The following is a 24,578-nucleotide window of genomic DNA, read 5'->3' as shown; positions in this document are numbered from 1 at the left end:
GATCCTCCAAGTTCAGAAGCAGACAGCGATGCATTCGGAGTCCCGCACTGCCACTTACGGGCTGTGTGACCCTGGGCAGGGACTTCAGCACTCTGGCCTCAGTCATCTATAACTGTGACTGTAATTGCTAGTGGACCCTGCTGGCCTCCCCAGGAGTGGGCCCCCAGAGCTCCTGTGCCAGGGGGCAGAAAGAGGGGTGCCAGGGCTGGCCCTCAGGGGTGAGCACGCCCCCTCGTGGGAGAGCCTGGCAGAGTGAGTCAGAAACTCATCTGCTAACCCTTGCGGGCCAGGGTGGCTCTTCCGCCCTGGGACGCGCAGACCAGGCGGGCGGCAGGAGGCTGGGTCTCGGCAAGTGATGGCCAGGGCACCCTGCCAGGTGGCCCCGCCTGCCTGGGGTGTGGGTATGGGGCAAGGCCTGGAGGCAGGCAGCACCAGACATCCTCTGGAGTCCTTCCGGGTGGGGGAGAGGCTGCGTGTCCCCTGGGGATAAAGTCCACACCAGCACCTGGCCTGCCCTGGACGGCCCGCCTGCCCTCTGTTCTGTCTGCCCTGCCCCACCGCATCCGCCCCAGCTCACGAGTCCCCAGACGTGCCAGCTCCCTCTCACGTCTGGCCTTGCACACGCTGCCCCCTGGCCCGGAACACCTCAGTCCCACCTCCGACTCCTTTCTAGCTCCTCCAGGTATCAGCCCCCCTCCCCGCCGTCTCCCAGGCTGGGTCAAGCAGGAGCCCCAGCTCATCTGTTTGCTGGAGCCGGGTCTGTGTCCCCCTGGAAGGGGGCCCTGAGGTGGGGCTGAGGTGTGTCCCAGCAGTGAATGAATGCCCCCCGAGGGGATGGATGAACCACTCAGTACTTCCTCTGAGTCAGTGCCCGTTCTCAGAGGGCTCACAGGCTGGGGTGCAGGATGGAGACACGGCCAAGGCTGGGGAACAGCAGCAGGAGCACTAACAATGGCAGCGGCAGCAAGAGCACATGGCTCACGTTCCCAGCACCTGCCATGTGCCTGACGCTGCTGAGAGCAATTAACCTGCTCGCTTTATCCTCGGAGCAGCTCTATGTGATGTTATCACAACCCCCACTTGACAGATGAGGAAACTGAGGCCCAAAGAGGCGAAGTCACTGACCCCAGAAGCCAGGGTTCCGTTTTCTCCTTGCCTAGGATCCTGACTTCTGCCACACAGGCTGGGATGTGCTCCCCTCCCGCCACCTCCCTTCCCTGCCCACTGCCACCGGTCCCTACAGCTCCCTGTATGTCCTCCAGGGAGGCAGTGTGGGGCAGTGCTGGTGAGCGCCGGCTCCGGGGCCAGGCCTTGGGGGCATGCAGCCCCACCTCTTGAGTCTCCCTCAGCTTCTAGAAAGTGGAGAGGGTGCCAGCACACCTTTGGAGGGCTGGCGTGAGAATTTAACATTGGGCCCATCACGGCCTAGCAGCCCTGAGTGCACGCTCCAGGGCCCGTGGCTTCTGCTGTTCCCAACTCACTGTCCGGTTGGGACAGAGCAAGCGGCCCCCTGGCTCCACCCCTGGGGAAGGTCATTTGCTCCGGCCCGGAGAGGCCCGGCGGGTCCTTGAGCAGCTGAGGCCCACTGGGTCAGAACTGCACGCTGGACTTCCCTTTAAAGAGTGGCATCTGGACTGTATCAGCGTCAGTATCCTGACTGGGATGCTTCTGCAGTGAGGCTGGCTATGTTGCTGGGGAAACTGGGAGAACGGGATCTCTGCAGTTCTTACGACTGCACATGGAGCCACACCGCTCTCAAAATAAAAAGCTGTGTTTAAAACATGGTCCCTTCAGCCAGGAGTGCTCACGGGCAGTAACGACAGCGCTCGAGTTGCTGGCGCACCAACACGGGGCGCAATCCCAACGTGAGGCCGGGGGGCTGCGCATACATGGGAACTGGGAACTTGGGGGATTTTAGACAGGTGACCCAGGGCCACCCCACGTTATATGACACCCGGTAGATCCGAGTGGCACCTGGTGATCACACGCACTCTGGTTTTTTCTGCAGCAAAACCTTCAGTCACACAAGGCAGGAGCATCAGTAAGAGGCCAGCGATGGCTTCTGATTAGTTCCCGTCAGACTCTGCCACCAAACGAGTTGCCCGAACTTAACTGGAACAAGTGGTTTTCAGAAGAGCTTGGGTTCGGAACAGTAGCGAGAGCCAGGCCCCATGCTGAGTGTCCCCGAGGCCCATGTGACCATCATGATCCCCTACGACGCACGGACGAGGAGACGCAGCCCACAGAGGGCCGCACTGCATGAGGCATGTGGACAGCGGGGATGGCCGGCTCGAGGGCCTGCACTCCGAAGCCAGCCTGACACGCAACACCAGGTCTGTCACCCACAGGTCAAGACCCTCTGGTAAGTGTACTGAGCAAGTCACACCCAACATTCCCATTCAGTGAAACAGAAGAGCAGAGACCAGCAAACACAGCACCTGAGCGAAGGGCAAGCGCTGTGCCGAGAAACTGTCGTGAACGGCACGACATCCAGTGGTGGGAGCCCACCTGGGGCCATGCTGTCCCCTCTTGGCTGTGGGACTCAGGGAGTGCCCTGCTCTCTGGGCCTTGCTTTCCTCATCTGTAAATTAGGGGGAACAGCTCCCAGCACACAGGGTGCTGCGATCTCAGGAGTTACTGTGGTATGAAGGCCACACCTGGCCCGGCCCATGGTGAGCGCTCCTGCAACTCCCAGACAGCCAAACCTCAGGTGTGCGGGCACACGGACAGGCGTGCAAGGCAAAACGCACTTCTAACGGACCGCACTGGGCTATGCCGGAAGAAGCAGCCCAAATGTGAACCATATTACAAACCAAACCCAAGAAATCCTGGGAGGGGATGGGGGTGCAGGAGCCCCCAGATCCGGCCTGGGCCCACGTGAGCCCTGAGCTCCAACCACAGACAGGGAAGAACACAGGGGGCCTTCTGAGAAGAGGACCCAACAAAGGGCCGGGGAGTCCTGGAGCAAGGTCCCTCTGAAAGGACAAGCCTGCAGACGAGGGTGGTGGGTGGGGGACTGAACACGAACCCGAGGTCAGTCGCTGCTGAGGGTCTGAGGCCCGGCCCCAGAGGGAGAGCAGAAGGGAGACACACCCAGCTCCCCAGGGCCCTAGCGAGGTCCTGGCACCTGCACACAGCCCTTCCTGTGCGCTGCAGGCTCTGCCCCCAGACAGCCCCAGGGGAAGCTGCACCAGTGCTAAGCGGGGCCCTTCTGCTCTCATTCAACCCTCACAGGGACACGGAGGCAGGCCCTCCTGTCGCGCCCTCTCACAGATGAGGCCACAGAGGCCGCAGGGCCCAAGCACTCAGAGCAGAAACAGCTCGCGGCTGGCGTCCTGACCCGGAGCCGGGGCCTCCAGCCCCTGCGCCTGCACCTGCAGACTCCGCCACCGTGGCTCCCGGCAAGGAACGTCTATTTTACCTGACACCCGACACATCTAGACTCACGCCAACGGAAAATATTTTTCCACAAAATATACACACACTTCCTCCCAATGACAAATTGTTTTCTTGTCTATTCTATCTGAGGACGGACGGGCTGGGCTCAAACCATTCAAGTGAGCTGCGGCCCGCGAGGCGCTGCAGGCATGGACTCTGGCTTCAAGTCCCACTGGCGCCCTCTCTGCGGGGCGACCTCGGAGGAGGCCTTCCCCTCTAGACCTCAGCTTCCTTCCTGGAAAATGGACTGACTCAAGCGTGCAAAGAGCTCACAACAGAGCGAGGCCCGCAGTGAGCGTGCAGACGAGGAGACGGAGGCTGAGGGAGGAAAGGCCCTTCGCCCGCCCCAGGGCCCGGGTGCTGAGGGGCAACGCCGCGGGCTCCTTCCTTCATCCAGGCTCACGCCCTGGCTCGGCCTCCGAGGACGCCACGATCTCAGAGCGGGCCTGGCACGTTCTCCGTGAAACTGCAGCGGGTCACAGGACAGCTCCGGAGGGCAGGAGGGCGGGAGGCAGAGACTCTGGGTGGGGGCAGCTGCCCTAGGGCCAGCCCCCCTGCCCGGCATCCAGAGCCCGAGGAAATGCGTCAGAAGGGAGCAGGGTGGAAAGCCCGCAGGCCTGTGGAGGCCCAGGGTGGCAGGGACCTCAGGCTCACATGGGGACTCCCCAGTGCTGCTGGCAGAGCCCCCACAGGGAAATGGGCTGTGACAATTCAAAGGCTGGGTGCGGCTCCACCACAGGCGGGTCCAAAAAGAGCTGTGGATGTCCCCCAGTGCTCCACGGCATCCACAGGCCTGGGAGGGAGCTCAGACGCCGTACGTCCACAAGGCTGGAACTGACCGTCTGGGCCTCAGGGAGCAGGTCGTTAGGCCCCAGTCTGAGCAAAGCTGAGAAGAACCCCACTCCTCACCCTGGGGAAAGGCTTTCCCGCGACCCCAGGAGGGGGCGGGGAGGCCCTTGCGGCAGAGCTGTGCTCCTGGAGCTGCTCTCCTCTCTGGCCCCTTTCGGTTCCTCCGGGCCCCTCCCCCACTTGGAGCCCTGCCCCCACCCAATCCTGACTGTCCTTCTGGGTTACTCATTACTGAGCTCTCCAGCCCCAATGACCTTTACCCAGAGCCCACAGCTACCCACGAGGTGGCCGCTCCTCTTGTCACCATTTCCCAGATGGGGACACCAAGGGAGAGGTTTGGGAGCCCAAGCTCATAGGACTGTTCCTCTGCTCCGTTCCCCATCCTCCTGGGTGTCACCCCAGCCCCTTCTCCACTTTGCCCCTCAGTCTCCAAATTCCCCGCTCCTCGATGCCTCTGTCCCTGCCCTGACACAGGTGTCCCTGGCCTGAATGCCCCCTCCACCCCAGGCCAGCGGGCAACCTGTGCAGTCTGACCAGGCTGCCTCCCCCTGCGGCCTGTGGTTCTCGGCCCCCCGGTAGCTCTCCCCAGACGACAGAAGCTGCTCGGTGTGTGGTGAATGAAACAAAAGGAGGAAGTGAGGGTGTGCATGTGTACAGGGGGCAGAAGGACAATTCATTCAACAAACACTGACTGAGCCCCTGCCCAGTGCCAGCCACCATCCCAGTGAGCAAGCAAACAACCCCCTACTCTCAGGGGGCTAACTCTCTGAACGGGGGAGACAGGGGCTGGAGGGCCAGGCCGCCTGGGTTCAAACCCCAGCTCTGCCACCTGCACGTCGATGGGCAGGTGTCTCAACCCCTCCGGGCCTCAGTCCCCCCATCTGTACAACGGGGACGATCATGGTTCCTACCCTGGGGCTGCCACACCGACGCCCTCAGCTGCCCGTGCGGCAGGCGAACAGGCCTGGCGTGAGGGTATGTGCTCTCTGAGTCCTCACCTCTACTGCTGTCACCACCACAGCAACGACAGCACGGGGAGTGGCAGACGGGCAGCAAACTTGCTGCGCTCTAGGTGCCATCCCTCGTCACCTCCTCGTCACCTCCCACGTCCCCCGCCTGCTGTCTCTAACGCACATCGCCCTATTCCATTCCCTCCCAGGCACACGACCTCAGCGGCAATGGCTCTGCTGACTAGCTGAGGACACGGCGAGTTTTCCGCCCCGCTCGGAACTGTGACCTCCACCAGGAGGGCTGTGTGACTCTTGTCCGCCACCAACAATCAGAACAGGCGCTCACCTCACAGCACTTACGTTAACACTGGAATGTTACGGAGAGGAGCAGCGTGGCCCCTGCACAAGGGTGACATGCCAACTCGTGAAGCGTTCCGTATTAAAAACTCATAATCAGAATCATAATCGTTAATTGTTCCACAACACTGACTACGTGCCGGGAGCTGTTCTAAATGCTTGGAAAGCAGAAACTCATTTACTCTTCCCCACTTCACAGAAGTGGGAGAGAAGGCACCGAGAGGCCAGGTAACTTGTCCAGGGTCACCAGGCGAGCGAAGGCAGAGCGGGGCTGTGAACCTGGGCGGTCTGCTAGAGGCCAGGCGCCTGAGGGCACCTGGCGGATGAGTGAGTGGTGAGTGAGTGCTGAGTGGCCTCCTCGCCCCCCAAGCCGCGCACGCTGAGGCCTCCCTCCCCTGCACCCCTCCCCGAGGCCCGCTCACCGTCTCGTAGTCGCGCAGGGCGGCCCGGAACTTGCCCAGGGCCATGTTGCTGGCGGCCCGGCGGTAGTAGCCCTTGATGTACTTCTTGTCGAGCTCGATGGCCCGCGTGGCGTCGGCCAGTGCGTAGCCGTAGCACTCGGTGCGCAGGTAGGCCAGGCTGCGGTTGCCATAGTAGATGGCGTTGTTGGGGTTCAGCTCGATGGCCTGGCTGTAGAACTTGATGGCGTTCTCGTAGTCCTTGGCTGCGGAGGAGGAGGAGGAGGAGGCGGTGTGAGGCAGGGCTGCCGCCCAGCAAGGGCCCTGGGCGGGGTACCGGCCCTGTCTCCCCGTGTACAGAGGGGAAACTGGGGTCCACGGCTGAGCTCAGAAATGTCCTCAGCCTGCCCCCTTCCCTGTCCCAAGCATCCCACCCTAGCTGAAATCACTTCCACCCACCCGTCACCCCAGACCCCAGCCGGGCAATGCTCCTTCCAGGACTTCAGGAGGGTCCTCCTGCGCCCTCCCCACGGCCTGAAGAGGACGGGTCCCTGAGTGCCAGAGCTGACAAGGGAGCCAGCAAATGTGAGCCTGCTCTGAGGCCCCTGGTCGTCCAGCTCTGGTCGTCCCCAAAGCAAGGAAAGCAGCACACAGAGGGCCTGGCAGAACAGGAGGTGGGGACGGAGAAGGGACATCAGCAGAGACCCGAGGAAAGTGACAACCAGACTGGAGGAAGAGCGTTCCCAACGGAAGGGACAGCAGATGCAAAGGCCCGGGGTGGGTGTGGGTGTGTGTGTCGTCTGCGCGTGCATGCATACGTGTGCGTGCTTGTGTTCCAGGACCAGTGAGAGGCTAGTGTAGCCGAGGCAGGGTGAGCTGGGGAGGGTGGGAGATGAGCACAGCGAGGCTGGCAGGACAGATCCCTCAGGCCCTGGCAGCCACAGCGGGGGCTGGACATTGATGTTCTAAATGTGACATCTGGCCAAGGGGAAAAGGCTGATCTTATGTGCACTGAGCTATGGCATGCCCTGCGCGTTACATCTTGACCCGTGGAATCCTCACATCTCCACGGCATCAGCATCGTCCGGAGCTCACTTTACGGACGGCTCCCGGAGGTCTTGTTCAAGGTCAAGCACCCAGTCTGCATCTGCAGAGTCAGGCTTGGACCCCTCGCCCGGGCCCATTCAACAGGCAGGAGACCACAGCTTGGAGGCTTACCCGAATCAGGGGTCCATGATGTGCCAGGTGGCATGTGGGGCCCTGGGTACACGAGTCCCTTCACTGAACCCTCACAACCCCGAGGATGGCTGCATGAGGCCCATTTCCCAGATGAGGGACTGAGGCTCAGAGGAGAAGCCCATGCTGAAGGTCAAGAGGCAAGTGGCAGGCGGGGATTCTGAGCCAGGCCAAGACCCTAACGCTCCCACTCTCCCCTCCAGCCAGGTGGCCTGTGGGCGGGAGCCCGGCACAGGGGCAGGCACAGACACAGGGGTAGGTGGCCTGGGCCCAAACCCTGGCTGGGTTACCCGCTGGGTGTCCTTGGGCAACTTACGTACCCTCTCTGGACTTGCGTTTCAGAGTCCTCCTAAGCCCCAGCCGAAACTGAGAATTCCTGCCCTAACCCCCACTTCAGCTTTCTCCAGAGCCGTCTGATACACCACGACTGTGTTTTGTCTCTTGCTTATAATGCATCTCCCCAGATTGAACCCGAGCCCCGGGAGGGCAGGGGCAGCCCTCTCTGAGGACACAGCAGCTCCCACCCAGCCGTGCCCTGCTGGGGCTCACAGTCCAGTGTGGGGGACACAGCTGTCCTCAGACAGTGAGGTCCAGACAGAGAGTCCTCCGAGTGTGGGGCTGGGGCAGCCCAGCAGGGATGCTGACGCTGGGACCTGGAGGATGAGGAAGGGTGAGGCAGCTGAAGGGAATGGAGAAAGAGGGTCCCAGGCCCCATGAACAGTCCCGCAGGAAGGAAGGAAGGAAGGAAGGAAGGAAGAGACAGACAGACACTAGAGAAAGGAGAAGCAGCCAGGTCCTGCGGAGACAGCCAGGAACAATGCAACAATCCCTCCTGCAGGCTAACATCTGGCAATCTTTCAAATGGCTCCTATGTCCCCTTCTTCAGGCAGCCCTCCGTGACCCCCTGGCTGGGGCAGGCACCCCTCTGGGCCGCTCCGGCCCCTGGGCTCCCCTATCCCAGCTCTGCCCACCCTGGGTTGTCACCGTTAGGTGATGGGCGTGTCCCCCCAGGACCGTGAGCCCTGGAGGGTAGGCTTAAGACTTCCTGGAAACAAGCAAGGGCAGAACCAGGCAGCCCAAGCCTGACCCACCCTCCCCGGAATGCCAGCGCCTTCGAGGACTCCCTCCCGCCACCTGGCTGTGTTCCAGAGCCCAGCTCGCCAGCTCTCCTGACGGGTGAGGTGTTACTCGAGTGGCAGTCTGGCACGGGGTGAGGAGCCTGGTGTCTCAGAGCCTGACATCCAGCCCTGCAGATCCCGACCATGGGACCTCATGCAAACAGCCCCCGCTCCCTGGGGCTCTGCTTGCTCATCGGAAATGCGGGAATCACACTTGGCCCTGCCCCATGGGGGGACAGTTGTGAGGGTTATATGGACTCACGGATGAAATGCAGTTACAGCTGAGAACGTGATCAGCAGAGCAGACACTTGTAAAAGAAGTGAACTAATGACTATATGAAGGGAAGGGGAATGGAGCAGAGGAAATGGGAGGGGCCGGGACTTCACGCATCCACCCAACACACCACATCCCAGGCCCGCTCTACGGGTTTTAAAAAAACACAAGCACTTTTATTCCTCAAGACATTCCCCATTTCAGAGATGGGGAAACTGAGGCACAGAGAGGTTAAGTCATTTGTCCAGGGGTTGCACAGCAGGTAAAAGGAAGAAACAAGATTTGAACCCAGGCAGCCTGAGCTCTTAACCAAGTCTACAAACCCCGAGACCCGAGGCGGCCTTGGGGGTTAAACACACCTCCCCCATTTTACAGAAGGGCGATGAGAGGGGAGAGATGAGTGACATGGGGGACCAGGCTCTGCCCCCCAAGGCCCCTGGAATGGGCCTGAGCTCACAGAGGTGAGCGAGCCATGTTGGCGGGGGTAGGGATGGGGTTCTCTGAGCCCCCAGGGCCCCTCTCCCCTGACCCCAGGGCCAGGGTGGCTCGGGGTAAGGACTCTGACCGTAGGAGCCAAGCACGTGGGGAGGAAGGGGGATATCCGGGCGCTGCGCTCACACACTCTGACCTTGGGCAAGCGGTTTCACTTCTCGGAGCCTGGCTTCCTCTCTAAAACAAACAGCCGTGCGGTGCCGGGGAGGATGAAACAACGTGCTGTACCTGGCCACCACAGGGGCTCAATTACTCTGGGCTGTAATTATTCTTTTTATTGTTATTCCCACAGCCCCGGAGGCTGCGGCTCGTGCCTGCCCCGCCTGCCAGACAGCGAGGGGCCCAGACCAGGACCTCTGGCCACCTGCCCAGCCCCAGGGCTCCTCAGGGCTCCGATCCCAGGTCCTGGAGGGCAAGGGGCCCCTCCCAATGGCTGACTGTCCCCCAGAAGTCTCACCTCCCCTCAGCAGCAACCCCCCTACTTGCTGCTCCTCCAGAGCCCCCTTCCGCGCCAGCTGCCCGCTGGAGACCGGCCTTGTCCTGGACACCTCCTGACCCCTCGACCCCCACAGTCCAGCAGGCACCGTGTTCCGGCCAGTCAGCCTGCTGAGCAGCACTCAGAACCGTTCACTTCCATCCCTACAGCACCCCCTGCCCGGGTCTGCCCTTCATCCTCTGCTGCCCAGGGTCCTGCCCAGCCTCCTCCCAGTCTCCCAGCCGCCAGTCCTGCCCCTCCTGCGGGGTCTTCCTAAAGCACAAACTCGACCCTGTCCTTTCCCTGCTCAGCACCATCCGCGGCTCACCTGAGTCCTCAGGAGCCAGCTCAGCCTCCTCCTGCAGCCTCACCATTAACTCCTCCTGCCTCTCGCATCCCAGCCCCACTCACTTCCTGGGTGCCAGGCTCTGCTCCCCTCTGGGCCTTTGCCATCCTTGCTCTTGCTGCCTGAAGTCCCCTCCCCCTCTCCAGGGGGCCGCTCTCGTTTCCTCTCGGAGACATTTCTTGAGTCAGTTTCCGTCTCTCCAGCCTGGTCGGCAGCACCGCCACCTCCCCTCACCTGTCCCCCACTGCAGTCTCCTTCCTGGCCTCCGGTCTTGCCCTTGCGTCCAATCTCTGCAAGGCAGCTGGGGGATCTCTTTCAAACGCTAATCAGACTATGTTGCTCCTCTCCTAAAACCTTCCATGGCTCCCTATCTCCATCAGGATGACATCCACACTTCTCGACCCAGCCTCCAAGGCTCTACCACCAGCCTCACCTCTCACCAGGCCTACCTCCTCCTCGTTGCTCCAGCCTGACCACACCGTCCCACTCTTCGAATCCGTCTGTGCTCCCAGCAGAGGCCAACTCTCCACCAAGGCTCTAGACCCCTTCCACGCTGCCCTTCTCCAGGGCCTTGCTGCTGTACGTCTCCCCTCTCTCCTGTGGGGTCAATTCTCCCCTCTACTGGACGACACTCTTAGTCTTGTCCATCCTCAAAAGCAGCAGCCTCCCTCCCCCACTTCTCCGCTCCCCTTCCGAACCAGAACACTGGACATGCTGGTTGACACTTGCTGTCTCCACTTCCAGGCTTCCCGTCCACTCTCCAGGGCCCTCGTATCTGGCTACCACTCTCATCGTGCCCAGAAACAGCTCTGGCCAAGGCCACCAACAACACTCGTGGAGCCAAATCCAACGGTCAACGCTCAGGCCTTGCCTTGGCAGCCTCTGACCTGGGACACAGCCGCCTTGTCCTGGAAGCACTCTCTTCTCTCCTCTTTCCCGACACATTTCCTGATTTCCCTTCTACTTCACTGACCACCCCGCTCAGGCTCTTCCCCTTCTGTTCTAAACATCAGAATTCCTCCAGGTTCTGTCCTAGGCCCCTTCTCTTCCTAGATGACCTCATCCTCTCCCAGAGTGTTCCAGTCCATCCACAGGCTGATCATGCCCAAATTCCTCTCCTCGGAGCTCCAGACTGGCCCATCCATCTACTGCATGTCTCCTCCTGGAGAGCTGAGTAAAATTCAAACTAGTCTTTGCAATGCCTTATGAGACCCTACGTGATATGGCCCTTATCCTAAACTCATCTTGTATCAGTCTAAACAGTAACTCAACAGTAACTGCCAGTCTCCTATCATTTCCTGCCTCAGGGCCTTTGCACATGTGGCTCCACCCACCTGGAACACTCCTCCCCAATTCTTCTCAATGGAAATGTCTTCTCCTGTCTACTCTATCTCAAGCAGCCTCAGAGCCTTATTCTCTACTTCACACCCTGTTGGGGTTTTTTTTCAAAGCACTCATTACAACTTCTAAGTATTTTATCACTTATTTGTGACTTTACTCAACGTCTGATTCTCCTCCTGCTAAATTACACGCTGCTAAGGGCAGGGCTGCCACTGCCTCATTGGCTGCTGATAACCCCGGAGTCTCGCACAGGCCTTAGCACACAGCACGTGCTCCACAAACATGTTGAATGAATGAATGAATAGCTGCCCCCACGTCTTACTCTTTCCCAAGATGCTAAGTCATACTATTCTGGGGACTCCCCCACCTCTACCCTCAGGGCCTCCCACACATCCCTTCTCCGCGCGTAACCCTAAAGCTCCTACTTCCTTACCCTCCCATCTAATGATTTGTTCCCCACCCTCACGATTCCCTACTCTGTTGGGACAGCCCCCCGCAGCCTCCAGTCGGTGTCACCCACCCCAGGTCTCCCCACTTGGTAGTGCCACCACTCCCCCGCCCCGTGTCACCCCGTGGGAGCGCCCTCTCCAGCTCTCTCGGGGTCCCACACTCGGTAGGGTCCCCGTTCCCGGCCCCCTCCAGCCTCACAGTCGGTGGCGCCCTCTCCAGTCTCCCCACTTAGCAGCCCCCGCTCCGCACGCCACTTCGGACTATCCCCCCTTCTCTCTGGAGCCCCCGCTGTCGCCCCTCGGGAGCGCCATCCCGGGCGCCCCCCACGCCCGGGCACTTGGTGGCGCCCGCCCCGCGCCCGGGCCGCTGCCCCGCGTTGCCATGGTTCCGCGCGGGCCCCGGCAGCCCTGGCCCCGCGCCGCTCTCCGGCCTCCCTCGCCCCCTCTCCGGGCCGGGCGCACCTTTGAAGTAGTCGTTGGCCTGCGTCTTGAGCTCCTCCGCCCGCTTCAGAGCGCCATCAGCCGGGGGCTCGTCCCGCGGGGGCTCAGCACACTCAGTCCGCTCGCCCTCCGCCATCGCCATGCCGCAAAGCGACCCCCACCCTGGCAACCGCCGCCAGCGGCACCCGGCCGAATCGTCGCGAAGGAGCGCCGAGTGGCGCTGCCGCTGCTGCACAAGTGTCGTAAAGCGCGGGCCCGGAGGCGCCTTGGGCGCGCGTGCGCAGGGCGCTTTCTCCCGAGAGCGCGCGGAGGACAAGGTGACCAGGGGGCCCCCGAGAATGAGCCAATGGGGAAGGCAGGAAGGGGCGCGCGGGGGAAAAAGGCCCGGGGTGGCCCCGGCTCCCAGAGTTACCGTGTTCCGAGGGTGCAGAAGTTTCTCGGGGTCTTCAAGTGGGATTCCCACGCCGTCTTCTCGGGTTGGTGGGTGGATGGTAGATGCCGCCGGTGGGTGTGGCTGTGCTGCCAGGCAGCTCCGTGCCCGACGAGAAACCGGAGCTGGGAGGCTGGCCTGCTGTCAGTTCCCCGTGTGACCTTGAGCAGATCTACCCCTGCTCCTCCAGAGCCTCAGTTACCCCTCTCTGAAGAATGGGTGGTTTCTCAAACCAACAGAATTCAGCTCCAACCTTGTGGAGCAATGTTTCTAGGATATGACCCGAAGGCGCCCTGGATCCCCTAGCCCGGAGCCAGGCTCAGAAGCTTGTTGCACCATCTCTCTCGCCTTCCTCACTCCCCAACTTTCCATGGCTCCTCAGTGCCCCTAGGAGGAAACCTAAGCTCTTCCTGATGACCTGGGAGACCAGGAATAGTCTGGCCTCGGGCCGCATCCCCAGATGCCCACACGCTGCACACCCTTCCAGACCATCCTTCCCCGGCCCTCAGCCGACCCTCGTGCGGAACGGCAGCCCCGAATCCTTCAAGGATCTGCCCTGGGTCCCCTCCTGGAAGCACAGGCTATCCCACCCCCAAACCTTCTCGGCCTGGCAGTCTGACCCCACCACCTCCGGCCACGGCCAAGTCACCCTGGAAGGCACAGAGTAGCATCGTCTACATTCTACGGCCCAAGACACTGAGATATGTAGAGGTCAATGCACTTACCCAAGGTCATACAGCAACAAAGTGGCCAAGCCAGCACTTGAACCCATCCCAGCTAAGACCTCTGCCCTTAATGCCTACTCTGCCGTCTCTGTAGGCTCCAGAGCCCACTTTGTGGGTTAGGTTTTTGAGATTTTGGGGGGTGGGGGGTGGGGGTGGGAGGGCTGCCATAATGGATTTGAATCCTAGATTTGAGTCCAGCTCAGCCCTTTCTTGCTGTGTGACCTTGGGCAAGTGACTGTCCTCTCTGAACCTCTGTTTCATCCTCTGTAAAATTGGGGATAATAACCGTGCTGTTGTATAGGATTAGAGGAGAGTTTGATAAGATCACATGAGTAAAGTGTTTGGCAGAAGGCTTAACACAGAGCAAGTACTTTTTATATTCACTCTATTATAGATACTCAGAGTGGGACAGAGTACCTAAAGCTGTGATTGGGTGGGGAGTCTCAGGAGCTTGTGGGAGGACCTCACCCAGCTGGGGCAGGGAAGACTTCCTGGAGGAGGGCACGTCTGAACCAAGATTTGAAGTATGAGTAGGAGATAATCAAGTGAGGAGAGGGAGGAAGGGAGAAAGGCATTTAAGGCAGAGGGAACAGCAAGTGCTAAGGCTTGAAAGTAGTTTTCTTCCTTTGAGAAGATTCCTACGTGGAACATGGGAGAGGGATTAGGGGGGTGATATATAGAGACGTGACAACAGGCACAGCCATCAGCACGTCAATCTGTAAACACGCAATCACTCTCTCCCACACACACACTCTAGTGCAGAGAATCATGTCACACAGACAGGCATCAGTACAGAATCATAGTGTCCAACAGTCCCACACATGTACACAGAATCACAACACCACAGACACACACAGCTACCAAAAAGAAAATAAACACCTCCCACACTCAGGAACACAGAAATCCAAAGAAACCAGAAGCACATAAGGCAGAATCATTTCACCCAGATAGTGACACACACATGTAGAAGGAATGACAAAGCCCCCCCCGCAAAACAGGTTCACAGAATTGTCCCCAAGACACACACACATACAGAATGACATCACCAGACACACAATGTTGCATAGACCCACATAGGAACACAGAATCACACACATACAGAATCACAAAGTGACGTGGACACTCAGTCACCCAGTGCCCCCACGCCCCCTGAAGCAAGCCCACAGATGAGTCAACACACAGAGGTCTGGTGCCCACCAAGGCGAGGTCTTTATGGTGGTACAGAGATTAGTGGGTTTCAGAGCCAGCGTGGCTGATCCAGTCCCTTCCCCTCCCCCAGCCTAGCACAGTTCCCTCCACTGAGGGCTCAGGTGACCCCCTGAGGGAGGGAGGGGTCAGACCCTTCTCCCCCCATAGCACCAATCTGGACAGGCCATCCCCTGACGAAACAGAGTGAGACGTGCCTTCCAGAAAGGGGGTGAATTGGGCTGAGAGAGGGAGGCCTTTTCCGTGGGAGACCAAGAGTAGCACCATCGTAGAAAGAGGGTTGGGGGGTAAGGGGGACTCATAGGTGGTGGCAGGGTACTGAGGAGTCCTGGCCTCTCTCCCACCCCATGATATGCATATAGGGCTGTGCGTGTACCTGTGCGGCTGGGGAAGTCTCCTGGATTGCAAGGGAGCCCCAGGTCCCCAGATACCTGGGGTAAAGTAAAGGTAAGTGCACATCTGGAGGGCTGAGATGGGGGTGGTTCTAGGACAGAGAAATGTTAGGGATGTAAGATTGAGAATAGAGAGGCTTGAGCATGAAGTCCATTAGCAAAGGAACCGGGAGGGCAGGGATTTCAAATGGGAAGACTTAAGACAGAGAGTAGGAATTGGGGCGAGGGGAGTAGGGTGAGAAGCCCAGAATAGAGTTAGGAGGGGGGGGTCCGGAATCAGGGAGTCAGAGGTCATAAGATTTGGAACCTGAGGAATCTACAGGACGAGGTCCAGATTCTAGAATCGGAAGCATTTGGAGGGTGCATTCTAGAACCAAAAGAATTTGGATCTGAAATCAGAGGCAGCTGGAGGCTGTGAGGTCTAGAACCAGAGGAATCTATAGAGTAAGGACTAGAGTTTGAAAAAGTGAAGCCAAGTTCTAGAACCAGAGGGATTTTGGAGTTGTAAGATCTAGAATCAGGAGTTGGAAGTTGTAAGGTCTAGAACCAGAGAAATTTATAAGGCAAAGTCTATAATCAGAAGGTGTTTGAAGGCTGAGTTCTAGACCCAGGGTAATTTGGAGTCAAGATCTGGAGTGAGGGGGAATTGAAGATTGTGAGGTTTAGAACCAAAGGAATTTATAGGATGAGGTATGGGATCAGAAGACATTTGAGGCCAAGTTCTATAACCAGAGGAAAAAAAGGAGAACATCAGATCTGGAATCAGAGGGTCCTAGAAATTGCAAGGTCTAACGGTTATGTAGTCTAGAACCAGTGAATGGTAGAGGTCATGAAGTCTAAAGCAAAAGAGAACTGGAGCATGGTATCTGGTTCTGGAAACACTGGTTATCAGATCAAGACATAAAACTCATTTTACTTCTTTTTGATGGGAAAAGCAAGCTTGAGTGTGGCACGCTGAAAAGGAACGAGCTGGGCATGATGAGGTTTAGAACCAAATTATTTAGAAATTAGGAAGTCTGAATATAGAAAAAAATGTATTACACATCAGGAAGACTAGAACCAACACAAAGCTTGGGGTTGTGGGGTGCAGAATCAGAGGAGATCGTTGGTGGTAAGATCTGGAATCAGCAGGAGTTGGAGCACGTGACATCTAGCACAAGGGAGATTTACAGGGAGAGGTCTAGAACCAGAGAAAGCCAGAGAGTAAGTTCTAGAACCAGAGGACTCTCGTGCTTGTAGGCTCTGGAACCTGAGGGAGTTGAAAGGTCTGGAACAGGAGAGAGCTGAAGATTGAAAGATCTGGAATCAGAGGAGTTTAGAGGATGCAATGTCTAAAACAGACCACATTGGAGGCTGTGCAGTCTAGAGCCAGAGAAGACTGGAGGTTGCATGGTCTAGAACCAGAGAAGGTCTCAAGCAGTGTACTCTAGAACCAGAGGGGGGCCAGAAATTGTATGGTCTAGAACAAGAAAAGGCTGGAGGTCCTCAGGTCTAGAACCAGAGGTGGTCAGAAGCAGAGTCTAGAACCAGAGGGGGTTGGAGGTCATGTGGTCTAGAACCGGAGAGGGTCAGAAGTTGTGTGGTCTAGAACTGGAGAAGGTTGGGGGTCGTGTGGTCTAGAACCGGAGAGGGTCAGAAGTTGTGTGGTCTAGAACTGGAGAAGGTTGGGGGTCGTGTGGTCTGGAAGAAGAGGAGGTTGGAGGCTACACCTGGAACAGGAAGACCACGAATGAAGTCAGTGTCCAGGCGAGGCTAGGGGAAGCAGAAGTCCAGAGCGGAGCAGGTAGGCAGAGCTGGGTAGTTGCTTGGGAGGCTGAGGGCTCAATGAGAAGTCGCTGGGGGTGCGGTCTAGCCCAGAGGCCCCCCACCATTGACACCTGAGGGCAGGGGAAGATCAGAGCACCACGTTCTTATGGACCCTAGGCAATTCATAGCAATGAAAAACTTATCATGAACACAACAAAAATAAAAATAATAGTAAAAGAAAGATGGATGGAAAGAAATGTGATTATGGTTGTCAGTACTCCCCAGAGCCCAGAAACACAGATCTGAACCCCAACCTCCCCCATCCCTAATTACCCAAAGTAAAGCCAAGAGAGCTGGAGAAAGGGATGAGGTAACCAGTACGGAGAACCCCAAGGGACGTCCTGAGAGCAGAAGGAGGAGGCCAGGGACCCCCTCCCAGAGGTCACTGAGCTGAGACCACCCCAGAGAGCCCCCAGACGGGCGGGGGCAGAGGGGTGGGGGCTGAGGTAGGCCCGAGGCGGGCGAGGGCCACTGAGAGCAGAGAGGGCAGCCCCCTCCTGGCGCCCCCATCCTGTGCGTTGGCTGCCGGCTTGGAGTGTGGTTGAGGTCCTTTCTGGGGAGGAGGAGGGCGATGGGAGGAGGGGCTGGCTCAGTCGGCCTGGGCCAAACCTGCCGCTGGCTGGAAGTGGCTCCTGGGCTGGGCGGTGTCCTCATCCTGGTAGAGAGAGAGCAGAGAGGGGCCCAGGCCTGTGGGGGGAGATGGAAGGTAAACCAGGGGAGAACGATCACCCCAACTTGTCTTCCCTTCCTGACAGTTAAAAGCGGGGGTGGTGAGGCCAGCAGGCCGGGATTCAAATAGCAGTGAAATCCCAGGCGAGTTCTGTTCTCTGCACCTCAGGTGTCCAGGGTGTTTAAGGCAAGAGGTAAGAATCCTGGAGCAGATGCTGCCTGAGTTGGAATCCAGGCTCTGCTATTTACTTGCTGTGTAACCTGGGGCAGGTGACTTCACCTCTCTGTGCCTTGGTGACCTCACCTGTAAAATGGGCTAACAACAGTACCTCCCTCCCAGGGCTGTTATGTGGAGTCGATGAGGGAATCCATGTAGAGTACTTTGAACAATAACTGGTACTGTGAGCGCTCAGTACATGAGCTGGAAAACAGGGGTACTTATACCCACCTCATTTATGAGAATTCACGCATTCTGTGTGCCAGGCACTGGGGACACGGCAGTGAACGGGACAGATGAGACTCCCTGCCCTCGTGGGGCTGACCTTCCAGTGACGGGATCAGTTAGGTCACGGACATAACACATTTGACACAAAGCTTGGCACAGAGTAAGTACTAGATAAATGTTAGCTCTTCATTTACAAATATGTACTGAGGACCTGCACTGTGCCCAGCCTCACAGTAGAGGACAGCCGTGACCAAGACAGGCCTGGCCCCTGCCCTCACAGGGCTCACACCCACAGGGAGAAGACGGCCAAAATCTGTCTTGAGCCAGTGACACAAATACGTATGTGAATATGGACTGTGATGAGTGTTATGAGCCAGCAGCTTAGGAAGTTAGGGAGGGCTTCAAGGAAGGAGTAGTATTTGATCTGAGATCTAAAGGATGCAGTAATTAGGCAAAGAATAGAGGGAAAAGCATTCCAGGCAGAGGGATCAGCATATGCAAAGGTCCTGAGGGAGCCTCCTCAAGCAAGATGACTTTGAAATCACCACAATGCCCTACAGAGGCCCTATGCAGTCTGCCCCTCACCTCTCACCCCTCTTCTCTCTGCTTCAGCCACACTGGCCTTGTTTTTCCCCAAAATAAGACAGATATGCTCCCACCTCAGGACCTCTGAACTCGCTGTTCCCTCTGCCTGGTATGCTCTTCCCCCAAAAACTGTCACGACTCACTCCCCCACTTCCTTCCGGTCTTTGCTCAAATGTCACCTTTTCAATGAAACCACCCCTGGTCATACTCTTTAAAACTGAAATCCCCAATCCCAGAGCTCCTTTTTCCTTTGCACACATTATTTTCCCCCTGGCAGCACTGATTTTCCTCTCTGGCACTCTTTATTTTGTTCGTTTCTCTGTTCCGGCCTGTCTCCCTCGCTAAAATGTCAGCTTCACGAGGGCGAGGATTTCTATGTTTTGTTCACAGTTGTGTCTCCAGCTCCTAGCTCCGTGCCTGGCACTCACTGCGTGTTCAATACATATTTGCTACACGGATGAAGGAAAGAATGAATCAAAAGGCAGTGACTGTGGCTGAAACAGGGTGTGAAGCCGTGTGATCTGAGATAAGGCAGTGGTCAGGCCCTGCAGAGACTTGAGTCCAAGGTGAGGAGCTTGATCTTTCTCCGAAGGGCCCTAGGGAGCCATGGCAGAGTTTTGAGCAGACGAAGACCAGGGTCAGATTTGAGCTTTGGAGAGACCCCTCTGGTTGACGCCTGGAGGTTTCAAGGGGAGCTATGGCTACGGACAGCTGTGCTGCAGATGATGAGAAGAACGCCAACAAGCACGGCCACTTGCCTCGCGCCCTCTGGAGGGGCCGTGGAACCGACATCGCCACAAGCACGGACATTGGTTGTTTATGACAAGCCACATCTTAAGCTAAGCTCTGCCTGTGCAGCATCTCCATGAGTCCTCAAAACATCTCCTTAAGGTAAGAGCTATTACCCAGGCCCCAGTCGACAGAGGGGGAAACTGAGGCTCCAGAAGCAGAAGCTAGCTGGCTAAGCCACGCAGCTGGGAATGACCCTGGCAGGACTGACTCCCAATTGGTTCAGGCTCCAGAGCGCAATCAGATGCCAAGGCTTGGCTTCCACCCCAAGGGGCAGCTTTGGCTAGCCCCTGCCTCCCTTGGAGTCTCTCTTTTCCACTACAGTGCCCCTGAGAGGAGAGACGGGCAGCCTCTTCCCACCAAGGTCACCTCCGGGCACTGACAATCCCCCACCACCTTCAGGATTGTTCCACTCCTCTCTCAACCATCCGAGGTACCTCCCAGGGGAGAGAGGGACCAGAGCCTCTGGAAACCCAGATTGCTACTCACCCAGGGGCTCATTCAGCTCCAGGAGATGGGTGCTGGGGTCCTGCTGGCTCCCTGGGGCCGGTCCTCCTGTCAGAAGGAAACTCTGCAGGACAGAAATGAAATCATCATCATCATCATCAATATCCAAGGAGGCAGGATGGTGCAGTGGTTAAGGACGCTGTGGGGTTCTAGCTGCTTCTCTGCTGGGTTGTTGTGGGTTGGAGGTGCCTCTCCACGGAGGGTTCCAGCTCTTACCGGGTGGACCTGCTCTGTCAAGGGTCCAGTATCCACCCCGGCCCTGTGCCTTCAGGCCACGCTCCCCGTGGTGCCAGCCCCAGGGCACTGCCCCAGCTCTTGTTGATTCCTACATGCTGCCCACACCTTGGCCAATGCTCCTGTTACTAAATCTCCTCAACATCCCATTGGAGCGTGCTGTTTTCCACCCAGACCCCAAATGAGACAGTTGCTTAACCTCTCATGTGTAAATGTGTATTATAATAATAATAATATTTCAAGAGTGGTTGTGGGGATTAAATAAATTAATCATGTGAGGCACCTCCTGCAATCAGTGTCTGACGCATGGCAGACACTCAATAAATACAAGTTGTTGACATTACCAACCACACGCCTCATGTTCGAACAGCCCTGTTCCGAGTGAGGAGCCAGGGTGCTGCCCTGGTTTGCTTTGTTTTTCTACCTCCATCTACCAACAGCCCGCTGAGGATCAGCTAAGGGCCCGCTTTCACTGGATCTCATGGCCATCCCGTGAAATGTGATTATCCCCACTTTCCAGATGAGGAAACTGAGGCTCAGTGTGGTGATGTCACCTGCCCAAGGTCTCATAGATAGTAGGTGGCAGACCTGGGACTTGAACCCAAGTCCTGCTGGCTCTAATGTCTGTACTCTTAACGCTACCCTAATAATCTAAGACCAGGACCTGTTCTAGGTTTGGGGTTGGGGGCGCTTCCCCGGAGCAGAGAAGATTCCTACAGATGCTGACCTTGTCATTTCTCCCCTTACCCTGATTGATGTTTCTTCCTAGCACTTACCACTGACTTACATATATTTGCAAAGCCCTTTCATACGCATCAGCTGAAGCGGCAGGTCAAGATCTTATCCCCAGCGGGACTATGACCGTCCGTCTGACCTTCAGGAAGCCCCTGCCTCCTCTTGTCATCCCATCTATACAACTGTAGGTTTAAGCCCGCTGGGTTCTGAGGGCCAGAGAATCCCACGAACCCCCATACATACCAGGCTGAGGGGAGGCAGCAGGAAGTTTTCGGGATCTGGGCTGGGGGATCGTTTTGGGGGTCTCACTCCCAGCAGCTCCATCCCCTCGGCCTCGTCCTCTGAGCTCTGGGCCAGGGCCCTGCAGGAAGACAGGCAAGAATGTGGAAACACAGCACACCTGGGCAGGTGTGGGCACCAGTATCAGAAATGATGAGCGTTCATTCACTCCCCCAAGCACCTATTTATTCCTTTACTTATACACCCACCAATCCATCCATCCACCCATCCATCCATCCTTCCATCCATCCACCCACACACCAATCCATCCATCCACCCACACACCAATCCATCCATCCACCCACTGATCCATTCATCCATCCATCCTTCCATCCACCCACACACCAATCCATCCATCCATCCACCCACAACCAATCCATCTATCCACCCATCGATCTATCCATCTATCCATCCATCCATCTACCCATCCACCAATCCATCTATCCACCCATTGATCCATCCATCCATCCATCCATCCACCAATCCATTCATCTACCAATCCATCCATCCACCCATCGATCTATCCATCCATCCATCCATCTACCCACCCACCAATCAATCTATCCACCCATTGATCCATCCATCCACCCATCCATCCACCAATCCATCTGTCCACCCATTGATCCATCCATCCACCCATCCATCCACCCATCCATCTGTCCACCCATTGATCCATCCATCCACCCATCCATCCACCAATCCATCTGTCCACCCATTGATCCATCCATCCACCCATCCATCCACCAATCCATCTGTCCATCCATTGATCCATCCATCCACCCATCCATCCATCCATCCATCCACTCACCAATCCATCCAGCCATCCATCAACCAATCTATCCATCCATATATACATCCATCCATTCATTCTCCATCCACCAATCCATCTTCCCATTCACCTGTCCAATGATCCATCACCCATTCACCCATCTATATAACCTTCATCCATCTATCCTTCCATTCATCCACCAATCTGTCCATCCACTACCCACCCACTCACCACCCATCCATCATCCATCCATCCACCTACCTACCTACTATAACTTCCTCTGTCCCTCAGTTAACAAGTCTTTATTAGGCACCCGCTGTATATCCAGCGCCAAGCCAGGAGCCTTGGGAAATACTGAGATGTGTCCATAAAGGCCTCATAAGGACAGTAAAGAGACCACTCTGGAGACTAACTGGGCACATGCCTGCAACTTGGAGAGCAAAAACTTGACTATTAATAATCTAATGTCTTTGGAAGGGGGACACGGGTCCTCTGAAATGACACGCAAAATTGTGTGTCTGTATGTGTGTGTGTAAATTTTCTTGGGAAAGAGCCCATAGCTTTCAACAGATTCTCAAAGGTGTCAGGAAACTTAGTTCTAAACAGTTCCTCTGACACTACGGCAATGTCCTCTTAACTACGACAAAAACTGTCACTGAGCCAGATATAAATATGTTCCAAAGGAGAGGGCCCTGGGTGACTGGCAGGATCTGGATAAACAATGAGAACAGTGGAGGGCACTCCAGCAGGAGGGCACAGCCTAGGCAAAAACATGGAGGTTGGAACAAATGTGGCATGTGCTGGCAACACTGCGGGCCTGGCTGGAGCAGAGGTCAGGGTAGGAGGAATGATGAAGGATGAGGCTGAAGAAGGAGACAGGAGCAAGATAGGGGGTCAGGGACCTTCTCTCCACTCCCTTGATATCCCCCTCTCCTGTGGCTCACCTCTTCCGAGCCCCAGCCATGGGGGAGGATGCGGAGGGGTTCCCACGGGACGGGCTAGAGCAGCTCAGCCGGGGGTCACTCCCCCAGCGGGGCAGGAGGGAAGGCTCAGGGGTTGGGGGCGACAGGCCGTGGAAGCTCCGGGCGCGGGGCCGGGGGACAGCCCCCGGAGGTCTGTGGTAGGCTCTGGGTAGCTGCTCGCTGGAGTTGAGCTGGAAGTCATCATCCATGGAGATGTAGGGGGCCAGCATCTCCAAATCCAGAGCATCGACGTCCTGCAGAGGGCAGGAGGGAGTTAAAAGTCTGAGCCTTGGCCTCAGGTGGCTGAGTTGCGTGTCTGACGTCAAGGGTCTGAGACCCAGTTTTCTCACTTGCAAAATGGGTAAAAGGGCTCTGTGGTTGCCACTTGCCTAGATGGCCCCCAAGGATCCTCACCTCTGGGTATTCGCACCCTAGCGTGGTCCCCTGCTACAGTGACTGGGACTGACTTGAAAAGTGTAAGATACTGAGGACATGATGGTGCGCGACTTGCAACATCAGGTTATAAAAGATACTGCGGCTTCCATTTTTGTCTCGCCCTCCCTCTCGGATCACTTGCTTTCGGGGAAGCCCTGTGGAGAGATCCACATGGCAAGCAACTGAGATCTCTTGCCAACAGCCAACTGAGTCATCTTGGAAGTGGATCCTCTGGTCCCCGGTCAAGCCTCCAGACGATTGCAACCCTGGATGACATCTTGAGTGCATCCTCATGAGAGACCCTGAGCAAAAGCCACCCAGCTAAGTGGCCCCCACTCCTGACCCTCAGAAGTTAGGTGAGGTAATATGTGTTGGTTGTTTTAATTGGCTAAGTGTTAGGGTAATTTCTTATCTGGAAATAGATAACAAATAAGATTTTGATACCGAGAATGGAGTGCTACCATGGCAAGAACCTAAAACATGAGAGTGGCTTTGGCACTGGGCAGCGGGTGAGGGCTGGAAGGACTTTGAAGAGGCTATCAGAGAAAAGCCTAGGTTGCCTTGGCTTGCCAAACTATTTGTCAACATCTGAACCATGAGCCTGCCAGTGAGGGCTTAAAAAGATGTCAGGAACATGTTATTGGAAACCAGAGGAAAGGGCATTTCTGTTGTGTAGTGGCTGAAAGTTTAGCAACACTGTCACCTGTAGTTTTGTGGAAAGTAGAAAATGTAACTAGTGGACTGAGTGATCTAGCTAAGGAGGTTTCCAGCCAGAGTGTTGAAGGGGCTGCTTGGTTTCTTCTTGCTACGTTGGAGTAAGAGGCAAGAGGAGAGAGAAGCTAAAGGAAGAAAGGTTAAACGTGAAGGAGCTGGGACCTGAAGGTCTTGAAAATTCTCAACCTCCCTGTGTCTCTAAGAATTAATTTTACCCGAAAAGAGGTTCAGCCTTTGTCCTGGCTCCTGGGAGGTACCCCCTGAACCTTGGAATTTCCTGAGTGACAGTTGTGTCTTGGCTACTCATGGTGGGCCCCTTGGACCACACCTCATAGTGTATGCTAACAAGATGACTCAGGATGAGGCTGGTCATGCCAGAAAGGCCAACCAAGTTGGGGCTTTGGGTCGTGTGAAATCAGCTGCCCTCCAAGGAAAGTGTGTGTGTTGGGGGAGATGGAGATGAGATCGAGTTCACTACATGGGCCATGACTCAAGCAATCATGCCTACATAATGAAACCTCAAGAAGAACTCTGGACACCAAAGCATGGGTGAGGCTTCCCAGAGTGGCCATACTCCCTGTGCATGTTGTCACCTGTCAACCCCGGGAGAGTAACACGTATCTGGGGACATGAAAGCTTGGCATTTGGGACTCTCCTAGTCCCAGATTCCACCCCATGCATCTCTTCCTTTGGCTGTAATATTCTTTTGTTATAATAAAACTGTAATCATAA

General features: G+C 56.7%; 2 protein-coding genes, 1 long non-coding RNA gene and 1 other non-coding gene across 10 annotated transcripts in view; 2 read left to right on the top strand and 2 right to left on the bottom strand.

The window, feature by feature from the left end:
- Positions 1-12,473, bottom strand: part of PPP5C (protein phosphatase 5 catalytic subunit) — a 22,302-nt gene extending 9,829 nt beyond the window's left edge. Inside the window, exons 1-2 of the mRNA XM_070633048.1 lie at positions 12,186-12,473; positions 6,017-6,258 (exon numbers count right to left, since the gene is read on the bottom strand). Of these exons, the coding sequence (XP_070489149.1) occupies positions 6,017-6,258; positions 12,186-12,306 (363 nt within the window). The 5' untranslated portion in view covers positions 12,307-12,473. The remainder of the gene's footprint in view (positions 1-6,016; positions 6,259-12,185) is intronic.
- Positions 5,576-5,681, top strand: LOC139073755 (U6 spliceosomal RNA). Its single transcript, XR_011522743.1, has one exon. It is a non-coding gene; the product is annotated as a U6 spliceosomal RNA (small nuclear RNA).
- LOC139085498 (uncharacterized) lies at positions 12,407-24,578 on the top strand. Of its 2 annotated transcripts, none has more exons than XR_011543835.1 (4): positions 12,407-12,481; positions 14,888-14,972; positions 18,813-19,313; positions 23,335-24,578. It is a non-coding gene; the product is annotated as an uncharacterized lncRNA (long non-coding RNA). The 2 variants fall into 2 exon arrangements; XR_011543834.1 differs by lacking the exon at positions 23,335-24,578 and adding an exon at positions 19,536-20,299.
- The window catches only part of HIF3A (hypoxia inducible factor 3 subunit alpha), a 28,112-nt gene continuing 18,038 nt past the window's right edge, over positions 14,505-24,578 (bottom strand). For 2 of the 6 annotated variants that reach the window (XM_070633043.1, XM_070633042.1), the window contains 4 exons: positions 22,680-22,951; positions 20,931-21,048; positions 19,701-19,782; positions 14,505-17,410 (listed from right to left, as the gene is read on the bottom strand). In XM_070633043.1, the coding sequence (XP_070489144.1) occupies positions 17,313-17,410; positions 19,701-19,782; positions 20,931-21,048; positions 22,680-22,951 (570 nt within the window). In that variant the 3' untranslated portion in view covers positions 14,505-17,312. The remainder of the gene's footprint in view (positions 17,411-19,700; positions 19,783-20,930; positions 21,049-22,679; positions 22,952-24,578) is intronic. The other 4 variants (XM_070633047.1, XM_070633045.1, XM_070633044.1 and 1 more) reach the window with 3 other exon arrangements.

Source organism: Equus przewalskii, chromosome 9 (genome assembly GCF_037783145.1).
Source record: "Equus przewalskii isolate Varuska chromosome 9, EquPr2, whole genome shotgun sequence".
Classification (NCBI taxonomy): Eukaryota; Metazoa; Chordata; class Mammalia; order Perissodactyla; family Equidae; genus Equus; species Equus przewalskii.
The sequence above is the reverse complement of the archived record's forward strand: the minus strand, read 5'-3'. Positions and strand labels throughout refer to the sequence as shown.